Source organism: Leopardus geoffroyi, chromosome D1 (genome assembly GCF_018350155.1).
Source record: "Leopardus geoffroyi isolate Oge1 chromosome D1, O.geoffroyi_Oge1_pat1.0, whole genome shotgun sequence".
NCBI classification, from domain to species: domain Eukaryota; kingdom Metazoa; phylum Chordata; class Mammalia; order Carnivora; family Felidae; genus Leopardus; species Leopardus geoffroyi.
Genome location: NC_059329.1, coordinates 82,325,975 through 82,346,395, shown reverse-complemented (window position 1 = coordinate 82,346,395; position 20,421 = coordinate 82,325,975). Strand labels below are relative to the sequence as shown.

At 37.5% G+C, this 20,421-nt stretch overlaps 1 protein-coding gene across 1 annotated transcript; it reads left to right on the top strand.

Moving 5' to 3' along the window:
• Nucleotides 1-6,619: 6,619 nt before the first annotated feature.
• On the top strand, nt 6,620-18,285 carry LIN7C (lin-7 homolog C, crumbs cell polarity complex component). Its single transcript, XM_045484825.1, has 5 exons — nt 6,620-6,722; nt 10,374-10,492; nt 11,511-11,582; nt 14,004-14,213; nt 14,800-18,285. Exons 1-5 carry the CDS (start codon nt 6,686-6,688, stop codon nt 14,953-14,955), a joined length of 594 nt encoding a protein of 197 aa, XP_045340781.1. The 5' UTR covers nt 6,620-6,685; the 3' UTR covers nt 14,956-18,285.
• Nucleotides 18,286-20,421: the final 2,136 nt, after the last annotated feature.

Sequence of the window (20,421 nt, the reverse complement as noted above, 5' to 3'; positions counted from 1 at the left end):
GTGGGACCTCTTGGAAAGCTGACTTAAAATATGCTGACTTGAGCAGAACCTGGATGACTTAGTTGGCTGAGCAGCCAACTCTTGGTATTGACTCTGGTCATGATCTCGTGGTCAGGGGAATCACTGAGCATGGAGCCTGCTTGGGATCCTCTCTCCCTCTCTCTCTGCCTCTCCCCTGCTTGTGTGTGCATGCCCATACTCTCTCCCTAGAGAAAGAAAATAAATAAATAAACAAATAAATAAACTTTAAGAAGAAAAAGATGCTGACTTGATTGGGAAGGGTGATTGTTACTTTTATGCAAAAACTTACTCTTTTTTTCTGGCTTGCAACTCACACATAATAACTGGAAGTCCTGCAGTTTTCTTAAATTGTGAGTAAATTCGATGATCAAAGCCATCGAGGATGGTGGTACATAATGACAGAAGCTGGGATCTCTAATGAAACTGTGGAGCTGTCACACTTGCCCCAGATTATCTATCTCTGGATTTCTTTTACTTATAAATTATTATTTATAATAATATTGTTTTGGGCTTTCATGCTTTAAATTTTTTTAATGTTTATTCATTTTTGAGAGAGAGAGAGAGAGAGAGAGAGAGAGAGAGAGAGAGAGAGACAGCATGAGTCGGGGAGAGGCAGAGATAGAGAGGGAGACACAGAATCCCAAGCAGGCTCCAGGCTCTGAGCTGTCAGCACATAGCCCGACGTGCTGCTCAAACTCATAGAATGCAAGATCATGACCTGAGCCGAAGTGGACACTTAAACAACTGAGCCACCCAGGTGCCCCTGGACTTTCATGTTTTTATGAAGCTGCATCCAATATTGACTGATACATAAATACTTCATTGTAATTCAACAATATTTTTGAATGACTCATATGTGCTAGGTCAGTAGTTCTCAACAAAAGAGCACATCACAATACCTTCATAATTTTCAGAAAATGAAAATGTTCATGTCATACTCAAGACTTTCTGAATCAAAATTCACATGGTGGACTTTGGCATGAATAAAATTAAATATATACACACACTATTATATATGTCAACAAATTATATAAATATATGAATATAGATAGTTGTATGTAATATATAATTATATATAATATATATTACATTTAGTATACATTATATATATGTAACATATGTATGTGTATATATACACATATATAGTTTTTCATACTATTCCCTTATATTCCTTTTTATTTCTGTAAGGTTGGTAGTAATTCTTGACTTTAGTAGTTTGAATTTTCACTCATTATTTCCTGGTCAGTTAGACTAAAGTTTTGCCAACTTTGTTGATCTTTTCAAGAAACCCAGTTTTAGTTTCATTGATTTTCTTACTTGTTTTTATGTCTATTCTTTTTTTCTATTCTATACTGGTTTTTGTTCTTTAATTCTATTTCTCACTTGAAATGTTATTTTTCCTTCTTTCTACTTGCTTTGGGTTAGTTTACTCCTTCTTGAGTGTCTTAAGATAAAAGTTTAGGTTATTGATTTGAGGTCTTTCTTCTTTTCCAATATAGGCATTTTTTAGCTATAAATTTCCCTCTAAACACTGCTTTAGCTGCATCATGAATGTAATTTTAAAGTTCTGCAGAGAATTCTTGTGTATATACTTGGTGAGAATATGCTGTACTTTTTCACAATCACAAAATTTTGGAGGCTGTGTGTGTGTGTGTGTGTGTGTGTTTCCAATTTCCAATGTGATGCTAAACTTTTGAGTAGACAAAGCTTTTCTTACAAAGCAAAATGCCTTGGCTTGGGTTTGGTTGGATTTGCAGAAATGCCCTTGCTTGTAGCTCAAAGATTCCTTTCACAGCCTAATGTAAAAAGCAAGGGCATGTTTGTTTTTACTTGATTTTCTCTGTGAAGTGAAGATTTCCTAGGCTATATGGGCCCTTCTTAAAGGGCCCTTTCAGTTGGAAGTTTCCTTCACTGTCTGTATTTCTACTAAGCATATTTTTTGGCAGCCCTGACACAATGTTTGTGTCCTGTGAGTAGAGGTCAGCTAGGAGTGAAAACTTCCTGTGCTACCATCAGTGCTTTCCCTTGGTCTGTGTACTTTGCTATTTGCCATGCTTTGTCCACAATTTGGCAGCACTATTACCCACTCTACGTGACAAATGACATCATTGCTATAATGAGAATTCCAAGCAGCACCACTGGATCAAAGCCCATCTGTGTGCCTGCTCCCACACTTGACAAAACAAATTCCAAATTCATTCAGCATGCCGGTGCCATTTAGTCACTGTGACATATCCCAAATTTTGGACTCTGTGCAAAAACCAATCTGTGCCCACAAAATTAATCATGGAACACATTTTATGACGTTTGACAACAACTTAAAAGGTTCTCATCTCTGGCAGGTGGCTCTGCCAATCTGCAAGTATGTGCATGACAAATTCTGAACAATATATTATGTGGCTGAAAATATATCATGCAGGATGCACACCCTGGAGAGAACCAGAGTGAGTCCAAACAATCCTGAGGTCTCAGGGACACATAAGCCAGACTGCTGTCTTGTGAAGGAAGGATGATGGCCCCAGGTACACACAGAAAGCCAAAGAAAAGGCAACAGCTCGTGTGCCAGTAAATGCTGAGAACATTGGCACAATCTCCTGTGTTGGCAGGACCAAGAGTTTGAGATGGCTAATTTAAGCGACAAGATCCTGGCAAACAGATTTATTTAGGGCAAGGGTGCGTCAGAAAGATGCCAGAAAAATACATCAATCTGTGCCTTTACATGTACTGTGGAGTGATGATGAAACAGTTGACATTAAAAAAGTAAACCCTTACACTTTAATATAATCCGCAGCTCATCTTCACAACAAGTAGGGTTTACTTTAGATCTCTGGTACTCCAGGATGGGGTTTTATGTTCTCATCTGAGATCTTCAACCAAGAGAATTTCTCTTCAACAGGTGTTCTTGAAGAGATCTTCCCATATGGCTGGGTTGAATTGATTAGATTCATGTTTTTATATATTGTTTAATTTATTTAAAAATGTAGGCTATTTGGCATTTGACAATATCATTCCCTTCAAATTAAGGAAGCCAATTATCTAAAATTTTACTTTACTGAGGAGCATATGACAGGATCTCCATTAGAAAAAGAAAATTCAGACTTTAATTGTTCTGATAGAACCCTTTGCTTAAGAGTAATATTTTACTCTGTAATAAGACATAATAACTGTTTTAAATATCTATCCTGTATAGTGGTGCATATTTGTGCACTAAAATGATAAAATAGCAATAAAACAGTAAGATGCAAAAAAAGAAAAACCCAAAAAGCAAAATGTTCCACTTGGGGGTGTCTGGCTTCCTCATATTACTTTCCATTTTCCACTTTCCTTCTCTAGACAGCTTCCTACCCCCAATTTTCCCCACCTACTCCCTTTTTTTTTCTCTTACTGGATGCTGGCTTAGTACATTGTATTTGCAACATCTTGGGTTAGGAGAGCTTTCACAACCTGACAGCCTACTTAGGACTTTCATTCCTCATTCGAAGACAAAATTTGCCTAATTTAGCTTTCATGGGGATTTGTCTCAGAGTTCCTATTCTGAGTCTTCCTTTCCATCTCCGAGTCAGGAAGTAATATGAGGAAGCAAAAGGTGAAGAGTTCTTCCATAGGAAGAACAATTCTTGATTAGGAAGCGAGTCCTAATAACCTGGTGAGTCAATAACCTGATGGAGGCATAAAACTAAAAGCAGCACTTCCTTATTTGTGCTCACAACTGCCTCCTTTGAGACTTAGGGCAGCAATCTGTCCCCTCTTCTGGAAAATGAAGGAGCTGGACTCTAGTCTCTCTCAACTCCAGTAGTCAGGGATTTGTGACTGATGGAGTGATGTTTGAGGGGATCTCTCCTTACACAAAAACTGATTCTTCTCTTTTGTGCATTGAATACAAATGGGTTAATTGGCTCATAGTTTCCCTTCTCAGTAGCTCCTAAAACTTTTTTTCTTCCTTTTCTCTGCTTAAATAATGATCTGTAACTGTTCTGATTCCCAATTCTTAGAATGTGACTTTTTAATCTTTCTATTTTCTCTGAAAACTTTTAGGATCTTCTACTTACCGCTGGAATTTTGAAATTTTATGATGATTATGTATGTTAAGAAAGTACCAAGGACAAGGAAAGGATCACTCAAAAGGAGCAAACAATCTATAGTCTCAGTTACTGAGAATTGTTCCTGTTCCTGCCAGTCAAAATAGAATCACATAATTTATGGGGAAGGGGTAAAGAACTTAGAAGGGTATTGACTCAGTAGTGGGACATAATTAGCCATACACAAAGGCTGAACTGGTTCTACCTAACAAAGCTTAAAATGAAGCCTCAAAGGACAATTTTTTTTCAAGTATCCCATCTGCATTTCAAAAAAAATTTCAAAAATATTCATAGGGATACAAAAATATCAAGCACCCAAAAAAGTAAATTTCACAATGCCTGGCATGATTCTATATCTATATCTATATCTATATCTATATCTATATCTATATCTATATCTATATATCACGGGTCATGCGAGAAACAGGAAATTATGATCTGCAATGAAGAGAAAAATCAATCTATAGAAACAGTGCCAGAAATAGCACAGATGGTAGAATTAAGATAAAAACATTAAAATTGTCAACATAATAGCATTCTACATGTCCAAGAAGCTGTGGGAAAGGTTGGGCATGGTAAATAAGGACATGGAAGATTTAGAAACACACACACACCTCCTTAAATCTAACTGCCACAAATAAAAACTATAGCCTCTGAGATGAAAAGTGAACTATTGGGATTAAAAGAATATTAGATTTCAAAAAAAGGAAACACAGGGAAAGGCTTGAAAAAAACAAAATGAATAGAGCACTAGGGAGCTGTAAGACAGCATTAGGCAATAGAACGTACATGAAAGTGGGGTCATCAAAGGAGAGGAGCTGGAGGATAGGGGAAGAGAAAATATTTGAAGAAATAAGGGCAATGTCTGCATTTGTCTTGTTATGGTATTCTCAGTGCCTAGCAAAACACCTGGTAGGTATTAGACATTTAGCAAACATTGAAAATATTTGTGGCATAACCATAAGTAAAAGAGAAGCACATGAGTGTTATTGCAGGGTATAAGGACCATCAGGGACCAAGGGACAACAGTTTGAAAAAAGGGAAGCTTATTAGGGGCACCTGGGTGGCTCAGTCAGTTAAGTGTCCGACTTCGGCTCAGGTCATGATCTCTCAGTCTGTGAGTTAGAGCCCTGCGTAGGGCTCTGTGCTGACAGTTCAGAGCCTGGAGCCTGCTTCCGATTCTGGGTCTCCCTCTCTCTCTGTCCCTCCCCTGCTTGCTCTCTGTCTCTCAAAAAACAAAAAACAAAAAACAAAACAAAAACAAAAACAAAAAAAAAACAAACAAACAAAAAAAAGGGAAGCTTAGAAGTGGCACTTCTTTAGCAGACCTGGGGATGGGTTCAATTTGAAGGTGTATATGGTTTGAAGAATTGGAGGAGATGAACAAGGATATTCCACATGAGAACAACATGAATGAAGACTTGGAAGCAAGAATAAACATGGTTCTGAATATATCACCTCAACTAGAGAGGCGGTTGCACTTGAGGAATAATGAGAAATGAAGTTAAATGGGTAACTTAAGGGTCAGAGTATGCAAGCCTTTAGAAATAGGAAATGGTGGGGGAGAAACAATTGAAAGTTTCTAAACAGAAACTTTTGCTAATGAAATCAGGGTTCAAGGGGGAAAAAGTATAATCATGACATTCATGATGGCTTAGAAAAAATACTAGAGTGGAAAGAGTGGGCTGAGGACAATCAGGAAGTTAAAACGTTCCTATCATGAGGTGTTTAAACTGTATACGAAACCATCTAACACAGTATCAGCAGAGACTAGTGCTTGAATGAATGTCAGTGGAATCTATATACTGGACAAATTAATATTCCATTTAAATTAAGTACTAAAATTTTTCTTGGTTCATTAATTTTCAGAAGTGGCCCTAAGAAATCTGTAATGCATTAAGCAAATTTGCTTCATATCTCATTTACATAAGATTTTGGGTCATCTTTTTAAAATTGTTCTCTGCGGTGCAATTGTTCCTTGTTCTCTTGCTTACCCAGGTGTTTCATGTTTTTTGTACTTTCCATCCTTAACTCTCACACAGGTTGGCAGGGGAGGCTCGTGCCTTGATTTTTGAAGTTAAAACGATGCCGCCACAAAAAGAGACTGTATTCCGTTACCTATTTGTCACAGAATCCCAGAACTTAAGAGTGGAAAAGACCTCGGAGATAGGTAGGACCCGTCATCGCACAGATAGGGAAACTGAGGACGAAAGGGGTTAAGGGAGCATTCCAGACTCAGAACCATTAATGGTCAAGCCCGGAGAAAAATCCAGACTTTCACTTGGAGCCAAGGGTTCTAAGCGAGTGGGACAAGGCTTGAATCTGAGGCAGGGAGCAAGAATCGGGAAAGCCGCTTTTTCCACCTTCCGAAGCCGGGGCATTCGCTACCCTCGGGACCGCGGAAGACGCTGCGTAAGACTAACCTTGAGGGCATAGAGCCTAGGTAGCCTCCACCACTCTCTAAGCCACAGGTCCTACTCTCGCGATACTGGCAGGCCGTTTCCCTGCCAGCTCCTGCTAAGCCCCGCCCCTCCACCGCAGCCCTATGTTGTCATTTCCTGTGGGTCTGCAGGCAAAGGGAGAAGATGGCGGCGCTGGGGGAACCTGTGCGGCTGGAGAGGGGTGAGTGCGGCCGAAGCCGGGACCGAGGTGGGCGGAGGGGGTGGAGGAGTGCCGTGTAGCCGGAGGGGAGGAGGGGCGACCCAGGCTCCGAGATCCGGATCCAGGTGCCCCTCGCGCCAAAGTCGCTGCTCCTGGCCCCTGGGAGGGCGCTTGCGGTCCCCTGACTGATACTCAGACCCCTGCTCTCTTCACATGGACTGTGCCGGGGCACAGCACAGTTAAATACCAGCTGTCCGCCTTCGTAGACACACGCCGCAGACGCGCTCCCTAGGTGCGCACGGCAGACCCGGCGGCCTGAGACAAGTCAACTCCAGAAGCAAACATCACACGCCCAGTTCGGAGAGACTACATGCACTGCCCTTACTTATGCGCGCACAAATCCGGTGTCCCCGCTCTCACCCCCACACATTGCAGACATCCCGGACACACAGCGCATTCACCACAGAGTCGTCCTTATTTATGCACAAACTCCGTCATTACTTTAACCACAACCTCACTTGTGTTTGTTTTGGGCTGTTTCCTGGCTTTGGTGCCCCTCCCAGGTACCGAGAAGGTGCTTTAAATACCATCCTACTGATTTGGTCCTCGGAAGAATGTTATATAACTATTTGGAATAGTGAGCGTTAGGTTGTAAAATACTTGAACGTATAGTCTTATTCCATCTTTACAAACCTTACAACTGCTAACTGTGGCTGCTTGCTTGCATTTTAGAGCAGACTGTCAAGGAAAGTAAAATCTGTTCTGCTGAGTAATTAGATACCGAAGAGCCAGTGAAAATATATGACTGTGCTCCTGTCAGGGTCCCGTTACAGAGTTTCAGCATTCCACCCTTCCCTTCCCAAAACCTTTATTTCAAGGCAATTGCAAGCATGCTTTTGACACATCAGTATTAGATGTCATTGGTAAGTCAAAAACAAACAACATTTTGAGTGCTGGTGGTAAACAAAATATAGGGTGGAGATTGTAGATATCTTCCGAGTATTAACTCTTGCGGTTACAGCCTGAATATTAAGTAACTTCCGCTCCAAAAAGGAAATATATTTTTGGAATTATTGTATTTAGAGAAACCTCTTTCCTCATTCCTTCACACAAATAAATGCTCACTTAACATTATTTTTTCCTGATGGTGTTCACTATTTGTAAGCCTCTTTATAAATGACATTGCTTCCCTCCAGCCCACCAGACCATTAATTAAAGCATCATTTTTGACAGAGGAGTAGCTACTCTGGGAAGAATTACTAAGTTAGGCTTAAGACTGTGACATCTCCCTCCTGAGCACAATGACACTGTGCTTTGTAGATGGGAACAAATCTGTTCGTTGTTAACAGGAGTAGGTGTTTTTTTTTTTTTTTTTTTTTTTTTGAAAGCCAGTCGTAGGATTCTAACATGTTGGCGGTCTTTTGTGTTTTTAAGTGCAGCACAAAATGTGAAACTTCACCTCTGGCATTTAGGTTTGGTAGTCATGGCTTTTTTTGCTTTTTCAGAGTTCTTTACAGTTCCACAGTAGAATGCTCAGCAACTTAGTAGGATGAATTACTAGAGGTTGCCATTTAGCTGGAGAAGAAAGATTACATCAGCTGTTTCTTATTTAGGATTCTCTTTAGCAAATTCTATTAACAAACACTTCCAATAACCCTACAATTTAAAATTAGTGCATATGATCAAGATTGTGAATGTTTTCTAAATCATCCAAATATGATTCAGTGGAATAGCTTTGAGCACATGTTAGGTACAGTTTAGGTTCAGTAAAGAGTTTTTTTCATTTTGTTTCAATTTTTTGTTAATTGGAAATATTTATATAGCTTACATATTGTAACTCTGTAAGTCAAAATAATCAATGAACCAAAAGCTCCCATTCATCAGTCATTCATTCTAGTGGTGCAATAATCAGAAGGGGGAAAGTCTGATTCCATTGCATTTGATTAATATCAGTTTAAGCTTTTATGATCTGAAGTTGAAAAATCTACTTCTTTCTTCACTATATTTATTGCTAGTTTTGTAGTATTATACACAAAGAAGGCCATATTCTATAAAGAAAAAGTTCCAGACTTGTGGTATAATATAAAGTTCAGAACTTCTTCCACTTTATTTTTTTTAAAATTTTTTTTTTTTTCAACGTTTATTTATTTTTGGGACAGAGAGAGACAGAGCATGAATGGGGGAGGGGCAGAGAGAGAGGGAGACACAGAATCGGAAACAGGCTCCAGGCTCTGAGCCATCAGCCCAGAGCCTGACGCGGGGCTCGAACTCACGGACTGCGAGATGGTGACCTGGCTGAAGTCGGACGCTCAACCGACTGCGCCACCCAGGCGCCCCAGAACTTCTTCCATTTTAAAAGGAGGCAAAGAATAATAAAATAATAGGTACTGTAGCCCTCTGGGGTACAAAAACAGTTAAGAAAAAAAAAGTCAAAATACAGAAAATTACAGTGTTTTAACATGACTCGGAATCTTACAAAATATCTTAATTCATAAAATACATTTCCCAATATGCCTAATATATTTGTACAAACATGTACCACCTCTTAAGATTTCTTAGGATTAATTGGTGCCAAGGGAACATAATATTTATGCTTGCTACATACCAGACCCTTTTCCATGCTTTTTTTGGTTTAGTTGTAAAGTAATTCTTATAAGGAAGGTACTGTTACTTCCATTTTACAGTGGAGAAACTGAGACATGCACATTAAGTAACATGCCCAAGATCACACAGCTAATATTGAGACCAGATTGGCAAAACTTTTTATTTTTCTGTTTTGTAAATGTATGTATTTGGTTGAACTTGTCTTTTTTTTTTTTTTTTTTTTAATTTTTTTTCAACGTTTTTATTTATTTTTGGGACAGAGAGAGACAGAGCATGAACGGGGGAGGGGCAGAGAGAGAGGGAGACACAGAATCGGAAACAGGCTCCAGGCTCTGAGCCATCAGCCCAGAGCCCGACGCGGGGCTCGAACTCCCGGACCGCGAGATCGTGACCTGGCTGAAGTCGGACGCTTAACCGACTGCGCCACCCAGGGGCCCCTGGTTGAACTTGTCTTAATTAAAACAGTGTGTTAATGATCCTGAGTTGAAAAGAGGCCACAGTTAATTTATTCCTTTGTACCATTGTTACTGTGTCCCTGCCACTAAGTGCATCTGTTATTGAAAGTTCATATCTACTTATAAAGTGTGATTTTCTTTGGAAAATGAAAAAGGATTTCACTAGCACACAGTGTTTTGTACTACTCAAAGCTTTGATTACTAATCATGATAGGTAACTTTTTTTGACTAACTACTTTCAGATAGAACTGTCTGCTTTTTGAAGCAGTACAATGTTCATGTGTCTATCACATTTGAACCCATCTTTTCCTGTGACATTTAGAATTTTATATTCAGTTTTCCTGTCTCTCAAAGATACTATTTTCCAGATCTTGCATGTGTGCAACATTAATATTTGATCCTAATCTACATAAAAGCATTCTCAGATTTTACATTCCCTCTCTTATATGTGTATTCATGTAACCCCCACCCCCAACACACACACAAGCTCACACTCTTACACATTTTTCCCCTCCATATTCTACATATTTCTAGTTAATCCTTGAGGATTGAATCCTGTTACAAGGCATTTAGAGAATATTCAGAGAAAATATGTGTGTGTGTTTAATTCTAGATATTTGTAGAGCGATTGAATTGTTGGAAAAACTGCAAAGGAGTGGAGAGGTCCCACCACAGAAACTTCAGGCTTTACAAAGAGTCCTTCAAAGTGAATTCTGCAATGCTGTAAGAGAGGTGAGTGAATGGGATTAAATTTACTAAAAACGTGAGTTAATTAGGTAAGATAGTACTCTGAAATTTGGGTTTAGAAGTTTTTAAGAAAACAAACTTTAGAAAAATACTAGAACTGGGGCACCTGGGTGGCTCAGTTGGTTATGCATCCGACTCGTGATTTCAGCTCAAGTCATGATCTCATGGTTTGTGAATTCGAGCCCCACGTTGGGCTCTGTGCTGACAGCATGGAGCCTGCTTGGGATTCTCTCTCACTCTCTCTCTGCCCCTCCCCTGCTTACACTTTCTTTCTCTCAAAATAAATAAATAAATTTAAAAATCCTTCGATCTTATTTAAAAAAAGGAGAAAAAAAAAATTAGACCCTATCTCTCTCTTTCTTGAAAAAAGTATATTGTTAAGTATATTAAAAAAAAGCATATATGTTAAGTATAACATACAATGTTATATTAGTTTCAGGTGTACAGCATATTATCCACCAGTTCTATTTATTATTCAGTGCTCATCACAATAAGTGTAGTCACCATCTGTCATCAAACATGTTGTTACAATACTAAGACTATATACCCTATGCTATACTTCATGTCTATGACTTATTTTATAACTGAAATTTTGTACCTCTTCATTTGTGGGGATTTTGAGTAGAAAAACATTTTACTGGATGCCTGAGTGGCTCAGTTGGTTGTACGTCTGACTTCAGCTCAGGTCATGATCTCATGGCTTAGGAGTTTGAGCCCCGCATCGGCTCTGTACTGACAGCTCAGAGGCTGCAGCCTGCTTCAGATTCTGTGTCTTCCTCTCTCTCTGCCCTTCCCCTGCTCGCACTCAGTGTCTGTCTGTCTGTCTCTCACTCACCTCACTCCCTCTCTCAAAAATAAACATTAAAAAAATATATTAATAATAATATTTTACCGGGATGCATAACTTTGCCTAAAACTTTAACACACTCCTTAACTTGACTTAGAACTCAAACGTGGTATATTCTGAGATTTTAAATCATGATGATAACTTTGGGTTTCACAGGTATATGAACATGTCTATGAGACTGTGGACATCAGTAGCAGTCCTGAAGTGAGAGCTAATGCAACTGCAAAGGTAGTTGTTGTTGTTGTTTTTTCCATTTACTAAAAGAGACTTCATTATAAATGAGAGGTTTAGGGGCACCTGGGTGGCTCAGTTAAGTGTCCGATTCTGTCTCCCTCTCTCTGCGCCTTCCCCACTCGTGTGTGCCCGTACTCTCACTCGCTCTCTCAAAAATAAAATAAAAAAACATAAGTGAAAGGTTTAAAATGTGTAGTTACTAGATATTTGATAGGCTAATTTTGAAAACTAACATGTAGTATTTTTTGAGCCACACTAAACTTCTCAAGTACTAAGACAAGACATTTTTTTATTGGCTTTACAGGAGATATTTTATCATGCAGTTTAGATAATGCATTAAAAATACACTTGCAGGGGCGTCTGGGTGGCTCTGTTGGTTAAATGTCCTACTTCGGCTCAGGTCATGATCTCGCAGTTTGTGAGTTCAAGCCCTGCGTCAGGCTCTGTGCTGACAGCTCAGAGCCTGGAGCCTGCTTCGGATTCTGTGTCTCCCTCCCCTCTGCCCCTCCCCTGTTCATGCTCTCTCAATAATAAATAAATGTTAAAAAAGTTTAAAAAAAACCACACTTGCACACAAATAATAATATACCTGTTGGTGCGCCTGGGTGGCTCAGTCAGTTAAGCGTCCAACTCTTGGTTTTGACTCCGGTCATGATCTCATAGTTCATGAGTTCGAGTCCACCTTAGGCTCTGCTCTGACAGGAGCCTGCTTGGAATTCTCTCTCTTCCTTGCTCTCTGCCCCTCCCGCATGTCTCTGTCTCTGAAAATGAATAAATATTAAAAAAATATACATGTAATACATATTTGTTATATATGATATGCATATATCATGTAAATTTTCAAAAAAATTCTGAGGTATATATTATCCTGACTTTATTGGTGAGGAAGCATTATATTAGGTTATTTTTCTCAAATCACACAAATAGTAAATGGTAGAACTGGGTACTCCCCTAGGTTGCTCTTTGCTTTTCTCCTTTGCCTGAACTCTGCAAATATGGGGTAATGTCACTAATAGGTTAGCTCTTCAGAGCTGCATATGGCAAGTTTTATGTGCTTTTCTGCACCAGTGGTTTCCTCCAATATTTCCAGAATTGACCTCAGTGTCCATCATATCTTGTTTGAATAAACTAGTATCAGCAGTAAGTGACTTATACTAGAATTAGTCATTAGTAGGTAATTTTGCCTTGATAATTACCGATCCATAAAAGAAAATACTGGATTCTCTGTTGAATGTAAACACTTAAACATGTGAGTATAGTTTGGAAGAGTATAAAAAAGACATGGAAACTTGGCTTGAAATTCTAGAGTTACATGACCTCACGACTTCCTGAATTTCTGAGCCTTAGTTCTATTTGTAAAATGGGGCTTCTTTCAGAGCTTGGAACCTAATGGTATTCAACAAATCTTGATTTCCTTCCTCTGCCCCTTCCCATTTTTGCTCATGCACCTTGATCTAGTTACGAAAAATGGTACCAGATTACTTAATTACCTGCTTTTAAAAGCAGAAAGAGGGGCGCCTGGGTGGCGCAGTCGGTTAAGCGTCCGACTTCAGCCAGGTCACGATCTCGCGGTCCCTGAGTTCGAGCCCCGCGTCAGGCTCTGGGCTGATGGCTCAGAGCCTGGAGCCTGTTTCCGATTCTGTGTCTCCCTCTCTCTCTGCCCCTCCCCCGTTCATGCTCTGTCTCTCTCTGTCCCAAAAATAAATAAACGTTGGAAAAAAAAAAAAAAATCAGAAAGAAACCAAAAATCTCAACTTTGTGTTAGAATTAGTGTAGGTTAGTCTAAATTTGAAAGTTTTAAAGAAGATGTGATGTGACTCTGTTTTCATCTTCTGTGGGGTTTTAGGAGTAACTGGGTAGTTGACTAAAGCAACAAAAAAAGTTCACGTTCGTTATATGTATCCTTCTTTTTCTCAATATTGAATTATTTCTTTAATTAGTTATTTAGTATATAGTACAGATAGTAACAGCAGCCCAAATGATTGCATATAAGGACACCTACCTCCTTACAGGTTATTATGTAGATAGGTTGTGCCTTGCACAGACTCCTAAAGCAGCCAGGTTATCCAGCCCAAAGCCCAGGGCTGCTGGCATGCCAGGGAAGGGGTTTTTTCTGTAACATGCACCAGTGTTCATCTGCCAAGCAAGCCCGCACGCCAGTTGCTGCAGAGAAGTTCTGGGTGCTGGATGGACTGAGTGGCCTGAACAGTCTTAACACCTCCTGCGTAGGCCCAGGGTATGCTTTCTGGTCATCATCACCCCATCCACTCAGCTTACCTTCTCTTTCAAACTGCCAGTGAACTTGTGAGCATTCAAACATCAAAAGCGTGTACCTCAAAAGTAGTTTTTAAAAAGAGACAAAAGAACTGAAGCAAACAAAGATCATATTTGTAACTATGTGAAATTCTTTTCGAGGCTACTGTCGCTGCATTTGCTGCCAGCGAAGGACATTCTCATCCTCGAGTTGTTGAACTACCAAAAACAGAAGAAGGCCTTGGATTCAATATTATGGGAGGCAAAGAACAAAACTCTCCAATCTATATCTCTCGAATAATTCCAGGTGGAATTGCTGATAGACATGGGGGTCTCAAGCGAGGAGATCAACTTCTTTCTGTTAATGGAGTGGTATGGATGAATTTTATTTCTACTTGTAGTAATGCATTGTAACCACATGGGGGTATATTTGAGTTACAGAAACCAAAGATGTTGAGGGGAAAACCAAAGCCGCTTTGTAGTTTAGAAATCCCTTGAGGGAATCCTGGGCAGTACTATTTAGTACAGTGATACTTTTTAAAGCACTTTAAGTGTGTTTTGCTTCTTTTCCAATGTAAATTAGCAACGCTTAGTGTGATTTTTATGAAGTAATTAAGCTCTTTAGTAGTTACGGCAGTACATTAAATTAGAGAAGTCCGCCCTCATTTTCGTACAGAATGCCAGCTGCTTAATTTACTTGGGACCTAGTGAGGTAATAGGGCATATATATTGGGATCGGGAACAATTATTTGGAACTTAAAACCCAGTTGCTGGATTTGATTTGGCAGAGGATTTCACACCGATTAAAATGATAGAACCAGGTTATTTTGTAGGCTTATAGTGTTGTGATGATACAACATTAAAATTCTTTTTACTTTTATGTTTTTTAAACATTTTTGCATTTTGAGCTGCTTACAAAACCTGGATACTAATTGTGTGTATGTCTGTTTTTCCCCAGAGTGTTGAAGGAGAACATCACGAAAAAGCTGTGGAACTGCTGAAAGCAGCTCAAGGAAAGGTTAAGTTAGTAGTACGGTACACACCCAAGGTCCTCGAAGAGATGGAGTCGCGCTTTGAAAAAATGAGGTCAGCAAAACGCAGGCAACAGACCTAATGCAATTCAGAACTTTATATTCCATTTTGCTTTTAGCTAGAAAAGTTTTACTTGTGACCTACTGATGGCCGCAGTGCCAACGATTGTAAAAAACAAACAGAAACTTCCCATGAGATCCTCCTTGCCATTTTATAAACACCTATTTTAACATCGTTTATGGTTCCAGAGATGCATACACTTTTTTCTGACAAGAAAAAGTGAAAGGTGATGAGGGCAATTCTGTCCTGCTGTTTTTACAGGCCTTTTTCAAATGCAGATTTTGTCATAAAGTTGTTATAGATTTTTAAAACTGCTTTTTTAATATTAAAATGTACTTTTACATTCTCAATCTTTTTTTAGAAAAAAAAGTTTTCTTCATTTGGCTGCTTATTTAAAAATAACAATTCTCCAATTCTTTTTTTGCTTACTCTATTTTTTTTAACCTGTAAAATTTCTTTACGGTTTTCCAAGAAATTAAACATAACAGTCTCAGCTACAGCAGTTCATTACACTATCAGTGTTAACACCACTGCTGCATTTTGTACTTTGAACACATGCATAATATATATAATCAATGGTAAATCATAACTCAACAGTGGAAATTTTTTACTTTTATTTAAACATAATGTATAATGAATATTCATTTATACTGATTTATAAAAGTTTTTAAACACTGAAACAATCATTGCTAAAATATATATTCTTTCATAATATTTGAGCAGTGAGGCAAGAGGATGTAATTTGATTGTTGGCATTACTGATCACATCTTTTTATGTTCAACAATATATCATAAATTACAAATGCAAAAACAGGTTCAGGTTTCATTTTTTTGCAAATTTTTTTAATGCTATTCATTCTTATTTAAATATATTTCTTATATTTTGGTTTTTCCATTCCTAGGGATGAGCCAGTTAGATTGTGTTGGGAAGTAGCAGAAGCAAAGACGAAAAAGTAATACCTTTAACCTCACTAGCCTCAAGAGTTACACACTCTTTACTAGCTCACCTTAAAGAGGTGATTTTAGATAGGAAGAAGATAGAAGGATATACTTAAAATATAGAGAAATTATGAGGCGATATATTCATAAGAATCTGCAGGCTCTTAGTCAAAATGAGTAGGAACTCATTCATACTGAAATGGTTGAATTTAGAGATGTGATCTTTGAAATGATGGGAATTCTGAGAGATACTTTCATTCGTCCACTGGATGTCACTCTTACTGAAAGGCAGCTACTAGTGTAGGACTATGACTGAGGTCTTTTTAAAGGTGGAAATTAAGAGTTGAGGTTCATTTTCAGTCACAATTTACAGGAACATTTGTACAATTTTTAAGAATTTTATGTGACAGATGCTAAAAAGAAGATAATGGGTTGAAATATATAAGGAATTTAGCCTAATTACTGACCCTGTGTAAAAAGTGGGCATTTTGTAACATTCCTTCAGGAAGAATAGAAATGGATACCTTTTCCTGCATGTTTGTGAGCACTGTGAGTCTTACAAGATTATTCCAGTTTTCAATAATTTTCAGAATAAAAGTCAATCAACATTGTTATTTATCATTTAGGTATTGAACACTGGATTGCATGGTCGAATGTGTCTTTAGTCCATTACAAAACGTGCTTGTATTGGTAGGATCATGTTGTTAAATTGTGTATTTTCAAAATTAATTGATGTTTTTAAAATGTTGAGACCAAAGTAGAGTAGAATTATGAATTTATTTTAATTTAATTGTACAGTTATTAGAGGTATTTGTTGTAGAGCTTTACATATTAAAAAGAGATATTGGTGCATATAAAAACAGTAATATTATTATGCTCGTATTCTTGCATTACAGGGTAAGTAAATCCTGACGAAATCTTATTTTTAGTATAGCTACAGCTGTAGTAGCTTGCAAGGGCGTGTCAACATTTCATTATAAATTATAGCTTCCTGGTTCAGTATCTCCGCTGTTTCAGAACTTTCAGCCAAGTTCAGTCTTTTTTGGTGTTGAAACTTAGTAAGTTGAGTAAGCTATTTTTTTCTCTTCTACAGTAATCCACAATCTGTTCTTTGTGTGGGTTGGCACTTATTTATAATTCTTAAAATAAGGATAGCTTAAAGGAGCCAAATACAGTAGTTTGCTTGCTACTGTTGAGCATGAGTAGCAGTAGTTTGTTTTCGTTAATGCAGTTTTCAGAGTGTATCCCAGAATTTTAAATCTCGACCATAGAAAAATTCGGTCATTTGGTGGCAGAGATGTACAGTACTGGTCTCATATATAGTGAGGAGATGAAGGGAGTTGTCATCTTATAAATAAATGTATGACTCATGAACATAACTAGGCACATAGTAAGTATATAATAGGTGTTTGATTTGTAAATTATAAACTACTCAATTTCCATTTATTTTCTTGGTATTTCAAAATGGGTTGAGTCAGTGATTCTCAGCCTTAGCCGCACGTTAGAACCCCTGCAGAGCTTTAAAAACTATTAGTATATGAGTCCCATTCTGTATCAAGTTAGAGGAGAATCTCTGAGGGTGGGGCCAGATACTTATTTTTTTAAAGCTTTCCAGTTGGTTCTAAAGGACATCTGGGTAGAGAACCACTTGTTTTCCCCTTTATAAAATGCTCGAATCACACTGCTGTCGTGAAGTTAAATTCTAATGGGAAAAACACAGTTAAGTGCATAATATATTTGGAAGTATCAGAATAGAAAGAATTTACAGCTACTGACTGTTAAGTAGTGGCAAATATAATAATCGGTTATCTTTTTTAGTAATTTCTTTAGGAATAAAAGGTACCTGGTATTCATTATTTGGGAAGTGATTATAGTTTACCTTTTATCTTTTTTTTTTTTTTTTAATCTGCCAGTAGTTTAAATGTAAGATTTTAATGTCTGTCATCTTTCTGCCCCCTTTGCATTTAAAACTTACAGAAATGAATGTGTATTAGTTGAGAAAGCATGTTTAAAAACTGCAGATGAGAAATACTGTCATTGGTTATTATGTGCTGTTTTAATATGGCCACTTTATCCATTAGTATACTAGATTATAATGGCCTAGTTCTTTGGAGGTTGAGAATTCAGATGTGTTTTTAAAATCATTGTCTTCCTCTACTAAATTTTTTAGTTATTTTGTTCAAGTACTTAAGTAGTTTGGCTCAAGTACTTTGTTTACAATTAAAATGGATATTATAGCATTTAGTAGAAGAAATGGCTATGGCTTATCTGAAAAGAATGTCAGCATGACTTGGTGTAGACTTAAAAGAATACATGTTGTGAATATTTTATAATGTGGAATGATCACTGAAATATCAAGGACTCTGGTATTGTATTTCCTGAATAAATGTATGTTTATGACTTTTCTAACTTACATTTTGTTGTCTCTCCTAACAATCTGGTTTTACACTTTTTATTGTCCAAAATTTCACTAATTGTGTTTCTTCAACAGCTATTGCAGTTCTGTAATGGTTAAATAGTGGAAAAAACCCAAATTGCTTGTTCATTAATTTTCAAGAACTTGCAAACTAATTTGTAGTTGGACATAGTTTTTAAAAATATTATCAAACAGTATGCTTCTACTTTAATTCCTGACTGTGAAGCAAAGAAAAATACCCACAATGGATTTAACACTTTTTCAGTAGATGACTTCATTTATTACCAACTTAATTCTGATTCTAAGATATATTTGAAATAAACTTGTATTATATTCTTGTTATTTGGATTTGAAAAAAAATTGGTATAACTACACAATAAATGTGTTTCTGAAAACTCTGTATAAAATAACTTAAATAAGGTAAAAACACAATCTGTGGTGGTTACTGGAGTGAAACTTTGAATTCCTATATTTTGCTTTGTCTTTCATAAAATATAACTATAGAAAAAATTCTCTTGTGTTATTTTGGGAGAGGCAATTTGACGTGTGATTGACAGCACAGCATCTGCAGGCCAGCTATCCTAAGTGTGAATCCTAGATCCACCATTACTATGTAATCTTACATAAGTTACTCCTCTATGCCTTGGTACTCTCATCTGTCATGTGTAATAAGATCTTAGTAATTGTTAGGTCATTATCCATAAAACTCTTATTTAGAAAGGTGCCTGGCATAGTAAGTGCTACTTTTGTTTGCTATTATTTGCACGTAAAAGCTTCAGGGACCTTATTAGCTGAAGGAAGACATGTGGCCACATAATTAAAATTGCAACTTCTTATTTTTGATCCCTAGGAAACAGATAAATTATGCTTGAAAACTTTATAAGGAATAAGACTCAAGGAATTTTCAGATTTCTGTCCACTGGATCAAAGAAACTAATGAGATTCTAAAATTTGTCGTGTTTTGGGGTCAGAGGGTTGAGGCCACGTTGAGAATGAAAATCATACAGAGTTCAAGTAAGTGATTTGTTCAATCAGAAAAGCAATTTGTAGGAAGGATATGAGCTAGCTCTAGAGACAGTGGATTGCTGGAATGGGTGTCAGACAAATATAAGGCATGATTCATCATGAATTTTTTAAATGCGTGAAAATGTACCAAGCCACAAGGAGTACAACAAAAAGCATTTATTGTTAGCACTCAGTTTCTTCAAAATATTTGTAAGCCGGAATACCCATTCTCTGAATCTTTACATTCTGGTTTTGTTACATTCACTATCGTTAATCATTCTGATTTTAATTAAAGAAGTGGTGACCCAGTTTTTTGTACATTTTATATATTTGGTGGCAGATAACCTCTACATGCTGGAATTTTTAAGACTTACTTTATATAGTAAGCAAAAGGTAAATTCATACAGAACCCATTTGTAAATTGTATTCCTTCAATTTTAATTTTTTTTAAAGAGGGCAGTGCTTGATGTCAACAAGGTATGTGTGAGATCTCTCCTGAATCTTATCAATTACAGAAGTATATTTTGGACAGTCAAGATTTAGTCCTTTAAAAATTGTGTGTGTGTGTGTGTGTGTGTGTGTGTGTGTGTGTGTGTGTTTAATGTTTTCTCTACGGAAGGAAGTGTGGATGAATTCTAATTTGTTAAGAGTCTCCAGAATTGAAACCAACATGATAAAAAGAAAATTTAGCTATTGGCTGCTGCTAAGCTCCCCTTATTTGGCCCTTATTTGGCAGTTATGGAAAGTAATTCTAATCAGAGGATAACAAAAACCCAAACTTTAATTTTGTTTTTTATTTGGCAAAAAATGGAATCTGAAAGCATGAAATAGGGGCAGATTTTTATTTCTGGTATCTCTTACTTGACCTAGATTTGAGCCCAGAGTTTAGATGCTATCCAAGTTTGACTTTGGGTTTTAAGGTGTTATAGACTGAATTGTGTGCCTCCCAAAAAAGATACCTTGGAGCCTAACCCCTGTACCTCAGAATGTGACCTTTTTTGGAGATGGAGTCTTTACAGAGTTAATTCAGTTAAAGTGAAGTCATTAGGATGGAACCTAATCCAAAATGGCGAGTGTTCTCATTAAAAAAGAGAGAAATTTGAATACAGACACACAGGGAGAACACCA